This window comes from Tamandua tetradactyla, chromosome 13 (genome assembly GCF_023851605.1).
Source record: "Tamandua tetradactyla isolate mTamTet1 chromosome 13, mTamTet1.pri, whole genome shotgun sequence".
Classification (NCBI taxonomy): domain Eukaryota; kingdom Metazoa; phylum Chordata; class Mammalia; order Pilosa; family Myrmecophagidae; genus Tamandua; species Tamandua tetradactyla.
In genome coordinates, this window is record NC_135339.1 from 39010298 (window position 1) to 39028013 (window position 17716).

General features: G+C 36.3%; 1 protein-coding gene across 5 annotated transcripts in view; it reads right to left on the minus strand.

Moving 5' to 3' along the window:
* Positions 1–17716, minus strand: part of TFAM (transcription factor A, mitochondrial) — a 33294-nt gene that overhangs the window by 9219 nt on the left and 6359 nt on the right. For all 5 annotated transcript variants that reach the window (XM_077125280.1, XM_077125279.1, XM_077125278.1 and 2 more), the window contains 4 exons: positions 17129–17247; positions 7545–7615; positions 7003–7152; positions 4188–4283 (listed from right to left, as the gene is read on the minus strand). In XM_077125280.1, coding sequence (XP_076981395.1) covers positions 4188–4283; positions 7003–7152; positions 7545–7615; positions 17129–17247 — 436 coding nt within the window. The remainder of the gene's footprint in view (positions 1–4187; positions 4284–7002; positions 7153–7544; positions 7616–17128; positions 17248–17716) is intronic.

Consider the following 17716-nt stretch of genomic DNA (forward strand, 5'->3'; position numbering starts at 1 on the left):
AGACCCAGCAGGTTCCGAGTTTTTCCTGTGAAGTCTCTTGACTCTGTGATTTTCCTATTCTGCCCAGCAAGTGGCTCTTATTGGCCCACAGTGCCCCACCAGTGTACAATGATGAAGTACCTTTAACTTCTGCTGAGGCAGACCCCGTCCCTGCCAGGGGTGTGACTGAAACAGAAGCTGAAGTAGAAGGTGGAATTAAGATGTTTGTTTTCCAACTCCTGCAGTCTGAATTTTCTGAATGAGAGTCACCACTTGTGCTGGGTCCTGCCTGCCCCTTTTCTCGGGGAAGATAGGCCCTTCAGGGAATTATCTCCTTAACCTGACTAGCTACTTTGTCTCTCAGGTATACCTTAACTTCACCCTTGCCTAGGTCAGTGCTAAGAATCGAAAATGCCTGAGGCTTTCTTTAATGGGCTGCTGAAAAGGTTAAAAAAAAAAAAAAGAAATCCTTTTCAGAGCTGGTTCCCTGTCCCCTGGGATCACCAAACAAGAGCCAGAGTTAGCACCTGGCTGTATATGCCCCTTTTCTTGGGTCATAGCCATTTTCCAACATTTTGGGCTCAGATGGCTCTAAAAGCCTATTTTTTGTGCTTGGTTTTTTTTTTTTTTTTCTTTTTCTTCTGCCAGGCCTGCTTCTCTCTGCCAAAAGAGACCTCAGGGTTCCTTTTATGCTTGTTCCAGGTTTATCTGTGCTTGAAGTTTGTATTCAGCAGTCTGAATTTGTTAGTTAAATCCATAAATAGAGCTTGCTAAAATGCTCCTTGTCTTGCTCCTAGTAGAACCCTGCTTCCTTTATCCATGGGGATATGTCTCCAAAATTTATACAATATCCCAGAACAAAAACTAAAAAGAGCAGAAAAAAGACAACAAAACTACAGGACACTTCGGGAGAGCTAATATCCAAATAACAGGAGTTCTAGAGAATCAGAATAAAAAGAAAAAAAACTAATAAGTCAATACACTTTCCTAGAACTACAGGACAAAGATTTCCAAATTAAAAGACTCACCTAATACCTAATGGATGAAAATATACTCACATCAAGCACACTAAGGAACATAAATCCTAAAAGCATCCAGGAAGGGAGAAAAAAGAGAAACCACAGCACATTCAAAGAACAAAATGGCTTTAAATTTTTCAAAGGGAATACAGAAGGCTAAGAAGGGAAAGAAACAATACTTTTAAATTTTTGAAGAAAATGATTTTCATCTTAGGATTCTCTGCCAGTGAAATTATCAAACAAATGTTAGGATAAAGATATTTTTGCCAGGCAAGGATTCAAAAAATTAATCTCTTTACTGGGTAAGATACTATACTAGAATGAAAGTAAACCAAGAAAGAAAATAATGCAATCAAAAGCACAAGGAAGGTTATGAAGGAAGATTCCAGGATGTTAGCTGTACTGGTTTGAAAACTGCTATGGACCCCAGAAAAGCCATATTCTTTTAATCCAATCTTGTGAGGGCCTTTTGATTAGGTTGTTTCCAGGGAGATGTGACCCCACCCATTTGAGGTGGGTCTTAATCTGCTTACTGGAGTCCTTTGAGAGAATTTTTCAACAAAGCATAGATGCCTGGAGAAAGAAAACACCCCAGCAGAAGCCAGAAGGACCTGCAGGAGCTGAGAGAGCCATTCTGAAGCCAACTCAGGAAAGAAGAGCCAGCAGATATCTCCTTGTGCTTTGCCTTTCTTCAGTGAAGGTATCCTGTTGTTTATGATGCCTTAATTTGGACATTTCCATAGTTTTAGGATTGTAACTTACAACTTAATAAATCTTCTTTATAAAAGCCAATCCATTTCTGGTATATTACATTTCGGCACCTTTAACAAACCAAAACACTAGGCATATAAGGCACTTTCCAAATTGGGAAAAATAAGAGGTTCCAGGGTGAATTTGATAAAACTATGTAATGCACGTAAATGTATTAAAATCTGGTCAAAACTGAAGAGTTGGAGGCTAAATCATTGATACATACATAGAAAAAAAGAGCAAACAACGAAAAATAAAAACAATACATAATGAACTTCAGGGAAAATAAGTCTTGCAAGAAAGGAGAAGTAGTCATAGCATACGGCATGACTCAGCTGTGAACAGAGTTTACACATAATCATAATGTAAATACTCAATAATGATCTAACCAAAATTATAATAATTATATTGGAAAGTAGGATAAAAAGGGAACATGTGAACAGTGGGATGAAAAAGAGTGAAATGTTCATCTTAAATACTGGAAGTCAATAGCTAATACCTTAAATTTAAAGCACGAAGAATTAACAATATAAGGAAATTGATCAAAGGTATGGAAGTAAACACCACAAAAATAAGAAGAAACATTATAATATGTCTGTTTCTGGAGTTGGAGATATAGCTGGGTATTGAAAATTGCTACTGTTAATAACAAACCTTAAAAAATTATTTTGTTTCTGTTGTCTTACTATTTCTTTTTCTAAATCGATGCAAATGTACTAAGAAATGATGACCATACATCTATGTGATGATATTAAGAATTACTGATTGCATATGTAGAATGGAATGATTTCTAAATGTTGTGTTAGTTAATTTTTTTTAATTAATAAAAAAATTATTTTGTATCACAATATTTTTTAAGAGAATAAAAACTGATAGAGTTGGCTTACATTTGAATTTTCAGGGATAAGACCTAGCCACTGTGTTCTCTAGGTCATTCCAAGGTGTAGTAAGAGTTGAAAACCACTGATTTAAGAGGACTCTTTAGCATATGATCTTCTCAGACTGATAAGAAAACTAAATCCAAAGAATATTAGTAACATAGCTGGGACAACACATTCTTAGCCAGGTAATTCTTTTGCTTCAGGAAGATGAATGTCCTAGTTTGCTAGCTGCTGGAATACAGTATATCAGAAACGGAATGGCTTTTGAAAAGGGGAATTTAATAAGTTGCTAGCTTACAGTTCTAAGGCTGAGAAAATGTCCCAATTAAAACAAAATCTATAGAAATGTCCAATTTAAGGTATCCAGGGAAAGATACTTTGGTTCAAGAAGGCTGATGACATTCATCATTTCTCTCTCAGCTGGAAGGGCATGTGGTGAACATGGCAGGGTCTGCTGGCTTTCTCATGGCTCTACAAAAGGGACTCTCTCCAAAAGTTTCCCCTTTTAAAGGATTTCAGTAAACAACTCCACCTTCAATGGGTGGAGACACACCTCCATGGAAATCATCTAATCAAAAGTTACCACCCACCCGTTGGGTAGATCACATTTCCATGGGAACAATCAAAACGCTCCCACCCCCAATACTAAATGAGGATTAAAGGACATGGCTTTTCTGGGTCCACCACAGATTCAAACCAGCCCAATGAATTTCAAACAAATTTATAAGATTCAAATTAACCAATAAAGAGCAAATTCCAACTAAAAAGTACATTGCATTTCAGTAAGGAAGGTCACGGAAATTGAATTTAAAATCCTAAGATTTTATAGTGAAAGTATGCTGTCAAAGGAGACTACATCATTTAAAAACATTTTTCAATTGTATATTAAATGGATTGTGTGAAATGAACTATAAATCCAAATATCTCCAAAAAGACAGAGTGCCAAAAAGCATCTCAGATTGGTAAGGGTTGGCTGATCATCCACTTTTATCAAGCTATATAACAAAAGGAAAAATACGATTGCCAGTTGGAGCTTCTAAGAATTAAAAAAAGGAAAGACTAAGCAATAGTAGTGATTTATAAGCTTTTTAATCTTCGACACACTCTTACCAGGATATTTGTAAATATAACACATTCCCACCGACCTAACCAAAGGATTTTGCAACGTGGTGCAATAGATGATACTTAATTCCTAGCATATAATGTTGTTAACTCTACACTTATTGTTTCAGTGACTGGGAAACTTTAAGAACTGCTGGATTAGAAAAGTCTCAAAAGACATTAACCATCCCTACAAATTAGAAAATTTCATAATCTCTAATTTAGAGAAGTTGACAATGTATGTACTAGCAACTACACACCCAAATTAATTATATGTGGTAAGAAATAAATTTCTTGAAAAGAGATTCTATGAAAGAGGATCCCATAGAAAGTTTAATTTCTATAACCCTCTACTTTTCTTCACCACATGACATGATGTGGCACTCCCTACAACTTTCTGTCAAAATATCTCAGGAATTAAACAAAAATTTAAAAAACAAGTATAGTTTTGACTTACCTGTGATGATCCTTCCCTAGCTTCTTGGAAGCTTTCAGATATAAAAATGTTATAAGCTGATCGAGGTCTTTTTGGTTTTCCAAGCATTGTTAACTCCTGCGTAACCAAAAATAAAAGATAATGGCTTTAACCAGCGTGAGACATAGTTTTAACACATAGGAACTTTACTACTGTGCATTACAAAATGCTTCTTAAAGTAAATGTTATGAGTCTTATATAAAGTATGTGATTATTACATCTAGAGTTTGTTGAAAGCATTGAGTTTTCAAAATAAGAATAGATTTTATAAGTCATTTTCCATACTAAAACATTCCCTTTACATATTTATTTTTATGGTTGCCATGAACTGATTAATCAAGCACATATTCACAAAATCTTTTTCAAAAGATAAAACATTATTTATTCTCAGACTTCACAACAAAAGCATAAGCAACAACAACAAAATAATACAAATGGGACTTCATCAAAATTAAAAATATTTGAACAGCAAAGGATATTATTAAGAAATTGAAAAGAAAACCTACGGAATGGGAGAAAATATTTGGAAAACATTTATCTGAAAGGGTATAATATCCAAAATATATAAAGAACTCCTACAATTCAACCAAAAAAAACCCTAAACAATCCAATTAAAAAATGGGCAAACGACTTGAATACACATTTCTCCAAGACAAATAGCCAATAAGGACATGAAAAGATGCTCAACAACATTATGAGCCACTAGGAAAATGCAAATCAAATCCACAATGAGATACTACCTCATATCCACTAGAATAGATAATACAAAAATCAGAAAATAAAAAGTGCTGGTGAGGTTGCAGAGAAATAGGAAGTTAGTACATTGTTGGTGAGAATGTAAAATGTTGCAGCTGCTCAGTTTGGCAGATCTCCAGAAGAGTTAAACCACAGAACTACCATATGACCTGGCAATCCCACTTCCAGGTATATATCCAAAAAAAAGTAAAAGCAGGGTCTCAAATATTTGTATACCACATTATATGCCAGAATTATTCACAATGGATGAAAGGTGAAAGCAACCCAAATGTTCAACAGTTGTATGGATAAACAAAATGTGGTATACAAGACAACAGAATACTACTTAAAAATTAAGTTCTGATACATGGATGAACCTTGAAGACATCATGTTGAGTGAAAGTCAGACAAAAAGGAACAGATACTGTATGACTGCACATATATGAAATAGTTACAATATGCAGATCTATGCACAGAAAGTACAATTCAGACTACCCAGAACAGGTAGGAAAGGGGAACGGGGAATTAAAACATAATGGGTGTAGGGTTTCAGTTTGGGGTGATGGGAAAGTTCTAGTAATGGATGGTAGTGAGGGTAGTGTAATACTGTGAATATGATTAATCGAACCGAATGGTATGCTTCAGAGTGACTGAGATGGGAAAGCTTATGTTGTATTTGTTCCACAATTAGAAAAAAAGAAAGTGCAACTAAAGAGAAGTAACAAACACAAAGCATGATCTTGGACTGGATCTAATAATGGTGGAGAAAAGGCCCAAAAGGACATTATTGGGACATAAGAAAAAATTGCAAAATAGAATGCAAGCTATATACCAATATTAAAAACTTCTTGAACTGAATAACTGTACATAAGGTGGTTACACAAGTGAATTTCCTTGATCTTAAGGAATGTACATGGAAGGGTTCACTGTTGAAGGAGTATGATGTGTACAACCTATTCTCAAATGTTCAGAAAATAGAAATATAACAGATTAGGAAAAGAAAGCAAAATATTAAAAGTTGGTGGATCTTGGAATCTAGGTGGGAAGTATATTGGAATTCTCTGCATAGGTTTTATTACTTTTGTAACCATCCTCTAAGTTTGAAATTATTTCTAATTAAGAATTTTAAAAAAAAGATACATTTCATCCTTGCAGGACACAACCATCCCCTTTGGCCAAATCACACGAGGTACATGCTCCACATCAACTCATGTCTCCTAATCTTTTATCTCATTCCGTTCCCTGCTCATCTTTCAACTTTTAAACCTCAACATGTTAAACTGCATTTGTTTCACTAGGTATCAAAAACTGGGAAAAAAAATATGGAAAAGAATATAAGAATTCCTTACAACCTAAATATATTTAGTTTCTGAGTTCATAGAGTAAGGAATATTGTATTATCCTAACCTATTTAATTTCTGAATTTGTATAGTGAATATATAGAATTCTGTGGCTGTAATTTGGTTACAGTCAATGACAAATACAATTCTTATTCGTAAGTAGGGTTCTTCTAATTTTCACCTAGAAATCACTTCCTTCTTGCTGAATCTCAGTCAAATTAGTAATGAAACTTCTGTATATATCACACAATTTACAACTTAATTATTTCCCCTATGTTTCTAAATCAACTGCGAGGAATTTCAGACGTGCAACTTTGTTTCCCACACTTCTCACCTGACCTATGAACTAGGTAGTATTGGGAGTCTTCAGTGGAATGAACAATTCCAAATAGAGAGTGAGAATGGACAGGGAAACCTCTCTAAACTGCCTAATTCTCATTTCTGGTCATCTCCACTCTTAGCACTAGCTGGGAGCAGTGAAAAAAAAAAAAGGGAGAATAAACCTTAGTATTTATCAGTCCAAATACCATCCTAAGCAGGGACCATATTTCTTACCTTTAGTATCTCTTCCAGCTCCCATTTACTAATTTTGTCTAACTGGAGTATATCTGATCATATTCTATCATATATCCACATACATCATCAAAATAAGAGGATACTACATATATTCAAGTAAATTTCAGTTCTTCACCAAAGGAAAAGAAAATTTCCATAACACTCACTCTCTTTTTAATTAATGCTTTCTTTCTTAAACGTTTTTGCATTATTTCTTTTTCTAAAGACATGATCTGCTTTGGAGTTAGCTGTTCTTGAATTCTGTTTATCTCTTCTTTGTATGCCTGCCAGTCTGCCCTGTAAGCATCTTCATATATCTAGAAATAAAAGAAACAAATAAGTCAAACTATTGCTGGGCAATTTAATATAGTATATCTGCTAGGGAAAGACAACTGGAGGACTTCAGATAAAAGCAGACTAAACCAGCAAATGGAAAATGTGCCCTGGGATCACATATACGTGGACTAAAAACATGTATTTTTCATATATACGCTAACTAAGGTCTAGTAATTAGCCTCCAATTTCAAAGTGCTGCCAATCCTTCATCTCTACCCCCATACTTCAATAATCTTATCATTTTATATAGATCAAATGATGATAAGAGGATGTTTAAAAAAAAAAAATCTGGGTTATCTGGTCCATTAAAAGACGTGACAACTGTCCCTAACTGCAAAAACACGTCAGCAATGTTGAAAACTTATATGCTTACTTTCTTCTCTGAATCAGGAAGTTCCCTCCACAGCTGAGCGATTTTCTTAATTAGTTCTGAACTTTTTACATCTATGGATTAGAATAAAATGAAAAAAGATGTCACAATTTTATCTGTCTCAGGATTAACTTCTAAAAACTTCCAGGAAAATATAATCCATTAGCTTTAACAGTAAATAATATTATGGACACTACCATACCACACAACTGAAGCAGTGACTTAATTTTTCTTTATCCAAATAATTTAAATACGATTATCAATATTTTTAAAGTCAGTTATCTAATAATTAAAAAGGAATATATCGAGGTATGGCCAAGATGGCGGCTCAGCAATGTGCGCGTTTTAGTTCGTCCTCTAGAACAACTACTAAAACAGTACAGAACAGCTCCCAGAGCCACATCAGTGACCAGGCACACAGTGTACCCCAGTCGGGACCAGCTGAACCAGTCGCGAGCCTCCCCAGAACCGTGAGTTCCCCAAGCCACAGCGGCCAGCGCCCGCCCCCCCAACAGGCTGCTTCCCAGAAGGGAAAGGAAACAGACTTTACCAGCAACAGGGGCTGGGCCCAACCAAACGCCAATTGTGGAATTAATTAACAAATTAATTATCATCTGAGCCCCCAGCTCAGGTGAACCTGGTCAAAGCAGAGGTCGCTCATTGGGCTAATGGAAAAAGAGAAAAGGGGAGGAAACAGAGGTTATTGTGGCTGTGTTTCTACGGAGGCTTGGTTGCCTCTGGATTCAGTGGCGGGACTTCTCAGGCTGCAACTGCCCCAGGCATAGGCAGAAACTGGCTGCATTCAGGGTTTGTTCCAACCTGTGCCTTCCCCAGGGTAGGAGTGAAGCCCAACTCAGGTGGAATCCCTCCCTCAAGGAATTCAGACACCAGGGCTTGGCAATTTGAAACTATTGAAACCAGCCTACAACCTTTCCTCTGTCTCCACCACGCCCCCAGCAGGGAAGGTCTGCCAAAGCTAAAGGTGCCACATCATCTTATGCTGGTAGGACCTGCAGGCAGACAAGCGCCACATACTGGACAGGATAAGAAAAACAGAGCCCAGAGACTTCACAGGAAAGTCTTTTAACCTACTGGGTCTCACCCTCAGGAAAAACTGACACAGGTGACTCCTTCCCCGATAGGAGGCCAGTTTAGTCCGGGTAAACCCGGCTGGAGTCTATAATACCTACATAGACCCTCCTAAGGGTGGGTGGGGGAAAGGCACCCTACAAGCAGGGCAAGAAACAAGAAAACAAGAACCGAAAAATTATCCTCTGTTAAACAAAACCTAAGCTAGAGGTCCAGAAAAAGCTGAACTGAATGTCAAAGAACAGACAGACAACAAATTCATCCAGCAAGAAAACCCTAGGTAAGAGAAATGAAAGCAATCTCCAGAATAAGCTAATTAAGGTAATTAAATGTATAAACACCAGCAAAAAATAACAAATCACACCAGGAAAATTGAAGATATGGCCCAATCAAAGGAACAAACCAACAGTTCAAATGAGATACAAGAGCTGAAACAATTAATTCAGAATGTACGAACAGACATGGAAAACCTCATCAAAAACCAAATCAATGAATTGAGGGAGGATATAAAGAAGGCAAGGAATGAACAAAAAGAAGAAATGGAAAGTCGGAAAAAACAAATTGCAGAACTTACAGGAATGAAAGGCACAACAGAAGATATGAAAAAAACAATGGAAACCTACAACGGTAGATTTCGAGAGACAGAGGACAGGATTAATGAACTGGAGGACGGGACTCTGAAATCCGAAAAGAAACAGAAGCTATAAGGAAAAAAATGGAAAAATATGAGCAAGGACTCAGGGAATTGAATGATAATATGAAGCACACGAACATACGTGTTGTGGGTGTCCTGGAAGGAGAAGAGAAGGGAAAAGGAGGAGAAAAACTAATGGAAGAAATTGTCACTGAAAATTTCCCAACTCTTACGAAAGACCTAAAATTACAGATCCACGAAGTGCAGTGTACCCCAAAGAGAATAGATCCAAATAGACATTCTCCAAGATACTTACTAATCAGAATGTCAGAGGACCTTGAAAGCAGCAAGAGAAAAGCAATACATCACATACAAGGGAAACCCAATAAGACTATGTGTAGATTTCTCAGCAGAAACCATGGAGGCGAGAAGACAGTGGGATGATATATTTAAATTACTAAAAGAGAAAAACTGCCAAGCAAGAATTCTATACCCACCAAAATTGTCCTTGAAAAATGAGGGAGAAATTAAAGCATTTTCAGACAAAAAATCACTGAGAGAATTTGTGACCAACAGACCAGCTCTACAAGAAATACTAAAGGGAGCACTAGAGACTGATATGAAAACACAAAAGAAAGAGGTGTGGAGAAGAGTGTAGAAAGAAGGAAAATTAGATATGACATATAAAATCGAAAAGGTAAAATGGTAGAAGAAAGTACTACCTGTACAGTAATAACACTAAATGTTAACGATTGAACTCCCCAATCAAAAGATATAGACTGGCAGAATGGATTAAAAAACAGGATCCTTCTATGCGCTGCCTACAGGAAACACATCTTAGATCCAAAGATAAACATAGGTTGAAAGTGAAAGGTTGGGAAAAGATATTTCATGCAAACAACAACCAGAAAAGAGCAGGAGTAGCTATACGAATATCCAACAAATTAGACTTCAAATTTAAAACAGTTAAAAGAGACAAAGAAGGATACTATGTTCTAATAAAAGGAACAATTCAGCATGAAGACATAACAATCATAAATATTTATGCACCGAACCAGAATGCTCCAAAATACATGAGGCAAACACTGCAAACACTGAAAAGGGAAATAGACACATCTACCAGAATAGTTGGAGACTTCAATTCCCCACTCTCATCAATGGACAGAACTTCTAGACAGAGGATCAATAAAGAAACAGAGAATTTGAATACTACAATAAATGAGCTAGACTTAACAGACATTTATAGGACATTACACCACACAACAGCAGGATACACCTTTTTCTCAAGTGCTCATGGATCAGTCTCAAAAATAGACCATATGCTGGGTCACAAAGCAAGTCTCAACAAATTTAAAAAGATTGAAATCATCAAAACATTTTCTCAAATCATAAAGGAATGAAGCTGGAAATCAATAATAGGCAGAGGGCCAGAAAATTCACAAATATGTGGAGGCTCAACAACACACTCTTAAACAACCAGTGGGTCAAGGAAGAAATTACAAGAGAAATCAGTAAATTCTCAAGGCAAATGAAAATGAAAACAAACTTATGGGACGCAGCAAAGGCAGTGCTAAGAGGGAAATTTGTTGCCCTAAATGCCTATATCAAAAAAGAAGAAAGGGCAAAAATTCAGGAATTAACTGTCCACTTGGAAGAACTGGAGAAAGAACAGCAAACTAACCCCAAAGCAAGCAAAAGGAAAGAAATAACAAAGATTAGAGCAGAAATAAATGAAATTGAAAACATGAAAACAATTGAGAAAATCAACAAAACCAGAAGCTGGTTCTATGAGAAAATCAATAAGATTGATGGGCCCTTGGCAAGATTGACAAAAAGAAGGAGAGAGAGGATGCAAATAAATAAAATCAGAAATGGAAGAGGAGACATAACCACTGACCCCACAGAAATAAAGGCGGTAATAACAGGGTACTATGAACAACTTTATGCTAATAAATACAACAATGTAGATGAAATGGATAACTTCCTAGAAAGGCATGAACAACCAACTTTGACTCGAGAAGAAATAGATGACCTCAACAAACCAATCACAAGTAAAGAAATTGAATCAGTCATTAAAAAGCTTCCCAAAAAGAAAAGTCCAGGACCAGATGTCTTCACATGTGAATTCTACCAAACATTCCAGAAAGAATTAGTACCAATCTTGCTCAAACTCTTCAAAAAAATTGAAGAGGAAGGGAAGCTACCTAATTCATGCTATGAAGCCAACGTCACCCTCATACCAAAACCAGACAAAGATATTACAAAAAAAGAAAACTACAGACCAATCTCTCTAATGAATATAGATGCAAAAATCCTCAACAAAATTCTAGCAAATCGAATCCAGCAACACATTAAAAGAATTATACATCATGACCAAGTAGGATACATCTCAGGTATGCAAGGATGGTTCAACGTAAGAAAATCAATTAATGTAATACACCATATCAACAAATCAAAGCAGAAAAATCACATGATCATCTCAATTGATGCAGAGAAGGCATTTGACAAAATTCAGCATCCTTTCCTGTTGAAAACACTTCAAAGGATAGGAATACAAGGGAACTTCCTTAAAATGATAAAGGGGAATATAGGAAAAACCCACAGCTAGTATCATCCTCAATGGGGAAAAACTGAAAACTCTCCCCCTAAGATCAGGAACAAGACAAGGATGTCCACTATCACCACTGTTATTCAACCTTGTGTTGGAAGTACTAGCCAGAGCAATTAGATAAGAAAAAGAAATACAAGGCATCCAAATTGGAAAGGAAGAAGTAAAACTATCACTGTTTGCAGATGATATGACTTCAAAGGATAGGAATACAAGGGAACTTCCTTAAAATGATAAAGGGGAATATAGGAAAAACCCACAGCTAGTATCATCCTCAATGGGGAAAAACTGAAAACTCTCCCCCTAAGATCAGGAACAAGACAAGGATGTCCACTATCACCACTGTTATTCAACCTTGTGTTGGAAGTACTAGCCAGAGCAATTAGATAAGAAAAAGAAATACAAGGCATCCAAATTGGAAAGGAAGAAGTAAAACTATCACTGTTTGCAGATGATATGATACTATATGTTGAAAACCCTGAAAATTCCACAGCAAAACTACCAGAGCTAATAAACGAGTACAGCAAAGTGGCAGGTTACAAGATCAACATTCAAAAATCTGTAGTGTTTCTATACCTAGTAATGAACAATCTGAGAGGGAAATCAAGAAATGAATTCCATTTACAATTGCAACTAAAAGAATAAAATACTTAGGAATAAATTTAACTAAAGAGACAAAAGACCTATACAAAGAAAACTACAAGAAACTTTTCAAAGAAATCACAGAAGACCTAAATAGATGGAAGGGCATACTGTGTTCATGGATTGGAAGACTAAATATAGTTAAGATGCCAATTCTACCTAAATTGATTAACAGATTCAAAACAATACCAATCAAAATCCCAACAACTTACTTTTCAGAAATAGAAAAACCAATAAGCAAATTTATCTGGAAGGGCAGGGTGCCCTGAATTGCTAAAAGTATCTTGAGGAAAAAAAACGATGCTGGAGGTCTCACGCTGCCTGACTTTAAGGCATATTATGAAGCCAAAGTGGTCAAAACAGCATGGTACTGGCATAAAGATAGATATATTGACCAATGGAATCGAATAGAGTGTTCAGATATAGACCCTCTCATCTATGGACATTTGATCTTTGATAAGGCAGTCAAGCCAACTCACCTGGGACAGAACAGTCTCTTCAATAAATGGTGCCTAGAGAACTGGATATCCATATGCAAAAGAATGAAAGAGGACCCGTATCTCACACCCTATACAAAAGTTAACTCAAAATGGATCAAAGATCTAAACATTAGGTCTAAGACCATAAAAAAGTTAGAGGAAAATGTCGGGAGATATCTTATGAATCTTAAAATTGGAGGCGGTTTTATAGACCTTACACCCAAAGCAAGAGCACTGAAGAAAGAAAGAAAGAAATGGGAACTCCTCAAAATTAAACACTTTTGTGCATCAAAGAACTTCATCAAGAAAGTAAAAAGACAGCCTACATGATGGGAGACAATATTTGGAAATGACATATCAGATAAATGTCTAGTATCCAGAATTTATAAAGAGATGTTCAACTCAACAACAGAAAGACAACCAATCCAATTACAAAATGGGAAAAAGACTTGAACAGACACTTCTCAGAAGAGGAAATACAAATGGCCAAAAAGCACATGAAGAGATGCTCAACATCCCTGGCCATTAGAGAAATGCAAATCAAAACCACAATGAGATATTATCTCACACCCACCATTATGGCCATTATCAACAAAACAGAAAATGACAAGTGCTGGAGAAGATGTGGAGAAAGAGGCACACTTATTCATTGTTGGTAGGAATGTCAAATGGTGTGACCTCTGTGGAAGGCAGTTTGGCAGTTCCTCAAAAAGCTGAATATAGAATTGCCATGACCCAGCAATGCCATTGCTAGGTATCTACTCAGAGGACATAAGGGCAAAGACACAAACAGACATTAGCACACCTATGTTTATAGCAGCATTATTTACCATTGCAAAGAGATGGAAACAGCCAAAATGTCCATCAACAGACGAGCGGCTAAACTGTGGTATATACATATGATGGAATATTATGCAGCTTTAAGATAAAATAAACTTATGAAGTATATAACAACATGGATGGACCTTGAGAACATTATGCTGAGTGAGACTAGCCAAAAAACAAAAGGACAAATACTGTATGGTCTCACTGATATGAACTGACACTAATGAATAAACTTGGAATATTTCGTTGGTAACAGAGACCATCAGGAGATACACATAGGGTAAGATACTGTGTAATTGTAGGTAAAGGGATACAGACTATGTAACAGGACTGAATGTAAAAACTCAGAAATGGACAGCACAATACTACCTAACTGTAATACAATTATGTTAAAACAGTGAATGAAGCTGCATGTGAGAATGATAGAGGGAGGAAGGCTGGAGGTATAAATGAAATCACAAAGAAAAATAGATGATAAAGATTGAGATGGTATAATCTAAGAATGCCTGGAGTGTATAATGATAGTGACTAAATGTACAAATTTAAAAAATGTTTTTGCATGAGGAAGAACAAAGGAATATTATTACTGCAGGGTGCTGAAAATTGATGGTAATTAATATTTTAAAATTTCAACTTATGTGTGAGACTAAAGCAAAAAATGTTTATTTGGTACAAAATTTATATTTTGACTAGTGCATGTCCTAATATAACTTATGTAGATAGTTGGTTGAACACCATCAGTACATGGAACCTTGGGTAGGACATCAGATTTTGTTGGTTTGTCCAGAGTGATGCCCTGATGAATCCCAGAGTGATTTGATCAGTTAGTGGAAAAGTATTTGCAAAGAATGGTGAGAACGGGGGAAAACTCAACCCCCCGGAGCTGAATTCTTGATATTCTCACAAGCAGTGTGGACAACCAAAGCTATATTATTTCCTTAAACTAGTACCTTATTTATGAGTGTTTTTATTATGGCTTGTTTGATTTTCACAAATGCCCTGTGATGTACTACATGTGAAAGGGCTTTAGAAATCATGAACAAAGTTTAGCTGATACTAAAATGAAGTATCAGTCTGGGGTTTGTTCACATGAAACTTAACCCCACAAAGGATAGATCAAGCCTACTTAAAATTTAGCCTAAGAGTCACCCCCAAGAGAGCCTCTTTTGTTGTTCAGATGTGGCCTCTCTCTCCAGCCAACAAGCAATCTCACCACCCTCCCCCTGTCTACATGGAACATGACTCCCAAGGGTGTGGACCTTCCTGGCAACGTGGGACAGAAATCTAGAATAAGCTGAGACTCAGCATCAAGGGATTGAGAAAAAACCTAGAATGAGCTGAGACTTAGTATCAAAGGATTGAGACAACCTTCTCTACCAAAAGGGGGAGGAGTGAAATGAGACAAAGTGTCAATGGCTGAGAGATTCCAAACAGAGACCAGAGGTTGTCCTGGAGGTTATTCTTATGCATTAAGTAGATATCATCTTGTTATTCAAGATGTAATGGAGAGGCTGGAGGGAACTGCCTGAAAATGTAGAGCTATGTTCCAGTAGCCATGTTTCTTGAGGATGATTGAATAATGATATAGCTGTCACAATGTGACTGTGTGATTGTGAAAACTTTGTCTCTGATGCTCCTTTCATCTACCTTGTCAAGAAAGGAGTAGAATATATGGAATAAAAATAATAGGGGGGGGGCGGGCCGCGGTGGCTCAGCGGGCAAAGTGCTTGCCTGCTATGCCGGAGGACCTCGGTTCGATTCCCGGCCCCAGCCCATGTAACAAAAACGGAGAAACAGAATACAATAAAACAAGAAAATGTTTAAAAATGTTTCCCTTTCTTCCTTCCTTCCTTTCTTCTATCCTTCCTTCCTTCTCTCTGTCTTTCCTTTAAAAAAAAAAAAAAAAAAAAAATAATAATAATAGGGGGAACAAGTGTTAAAATAAATTTAGTTTGAAATGCTAGCGATAAATGAAAGTGAGGGGTAAGGGGTATGGTATATATAATCTTTTTTTTGCTATTGTTTTATTTTTTTTTCTGTTGTCTTTTTATTTCTTTTTCTGAATTGATGCAAATGTTCTAAGAAATGATGAATATACAACTATGTGATATTGAGAATTACTGAATATATATGTAGAACAGAATTATATGTTAATGTTTTTTGTTTGTTCTTAATTTTTAATTAATAAATAAAATTAAATTTTTAAAAAAGGACTATATCACATACTATCTAAAACAGTCCTCAGAAATTGACTACTGGGCAGGCCATGATGGCTCAGCAGGCAGAGTCCTCACCTTCCATGCCAGAGGACCCGGGTTCGATTCCGGTACTGCCCATGTAAAAAAAAAGAAATTGACTACGACTTAAGTAGTTGGTAATACATTTCTTTCAAGTCTTTCTGGAATTTTCAAATTCATAAAACCTGACTGAATAGTAAAATGCAGTCTATACACCACCTTGTCTTTCAATTATAGAAATACCACTTAGAAACATAAACTACTCTAAAATCAATCCATTATTACCATTTCCTTAAACTAATACCTTATTTATGCGCATTTTTATTAATTATGGTTTGTTTGATTTTCACAAATGCCCTGTGATGTACTACATGTGAAAGGGTTTTAGAAATCATGAACAAAGTTTAGCTGATACTAAAATGAAGGCTCCACAGTCTTTCTAGGGATTCAACAAACATCCTAACTGGAAATCTTTCAGGAACACAAGAATCCTTTTTTTGTTTTTAAAAAAAAAAAACACACATACATACATACACACATACACAAAGCACTCTTGAAATTAACAGTAACTTGCATAGAGCTTTTCCGTTTATAAGATATTTTCACAGAAATTACTTTATTGCAACTTCGTTAACAATTCTGAGGCATGAGATGGGGAGCAAGAGATTAAAAAGTCACTGGGTCACTGCCTCTAGACTAGTGGCTATAAGGCCCAAAACTTAAGATTGTTCATGCCCTTCCGGGGATGCTTTCTATTCTATATGCTGCTATTTTAAAGATACCTTTCATTAGTTCTGATTTACATATTTATATAAATAAAACCTACATATTTATATATAGTGCATATTATATTAAATATAGACGTTTATATATCTCATTTAGATATATTTCAAGTGTTTCTCTTTGGCATAACATGTGTTATGCTTCCTATTTTACAGACTATTAAACAAAGAACGATTAATTGAAATATTTACGTTGCTGCAGTCAGGGGATGCTTGGTTAGTATAAATCGGGTTTGCGGTTGAATTGCTTTGTGTCCTTTTTATTTGTACATCCAACCCCAAACTACTTACCGGGGTTCTGAGCTTTAACCATGGGTAGCTGTTCTTTAGAAAAGCGAACATATGAAGTCAAAGGCTTCTTTGGATAACCACCCACGGTGGATGAAAACCATCTCGGTGTACACGCAAAACTATATATACATAAAAAACAAAACCAAATTACAGATGTTTAACTGCCAATACTTATATATTACATATATAATATATATATATATATATACACAAAAACACAAATTACAAATGTCCTTAAGATGCAATATTTTTAACATCATCAACAAGAAAGCTAGTGACTTATTTAAAATCTTGTCCTAACCAGGGGAAGAGCTCACACACTGAAATCCCAAAGTCCTTATCTCCAAGGAAGGGCAGGGATTGGAGGAAAATGTCTATACTCCAGTTACTGCGACCCGCCTCCTCAATACAAAAGTTTGGCGGGAGCCTCCACTGAAGTATACTGAGTGGGCTTGCACCGTGGGTCGGACCGGGGGGGAGAGGATGGGAGGCGGCAGGAAGCAAAGCACTACTCGAATAAGGTCTTGTCTCAAACCACTGTTTCTTTGGCAAGACCACCCTGGCCCTGACCTCCTAGGAGGTGCAAGA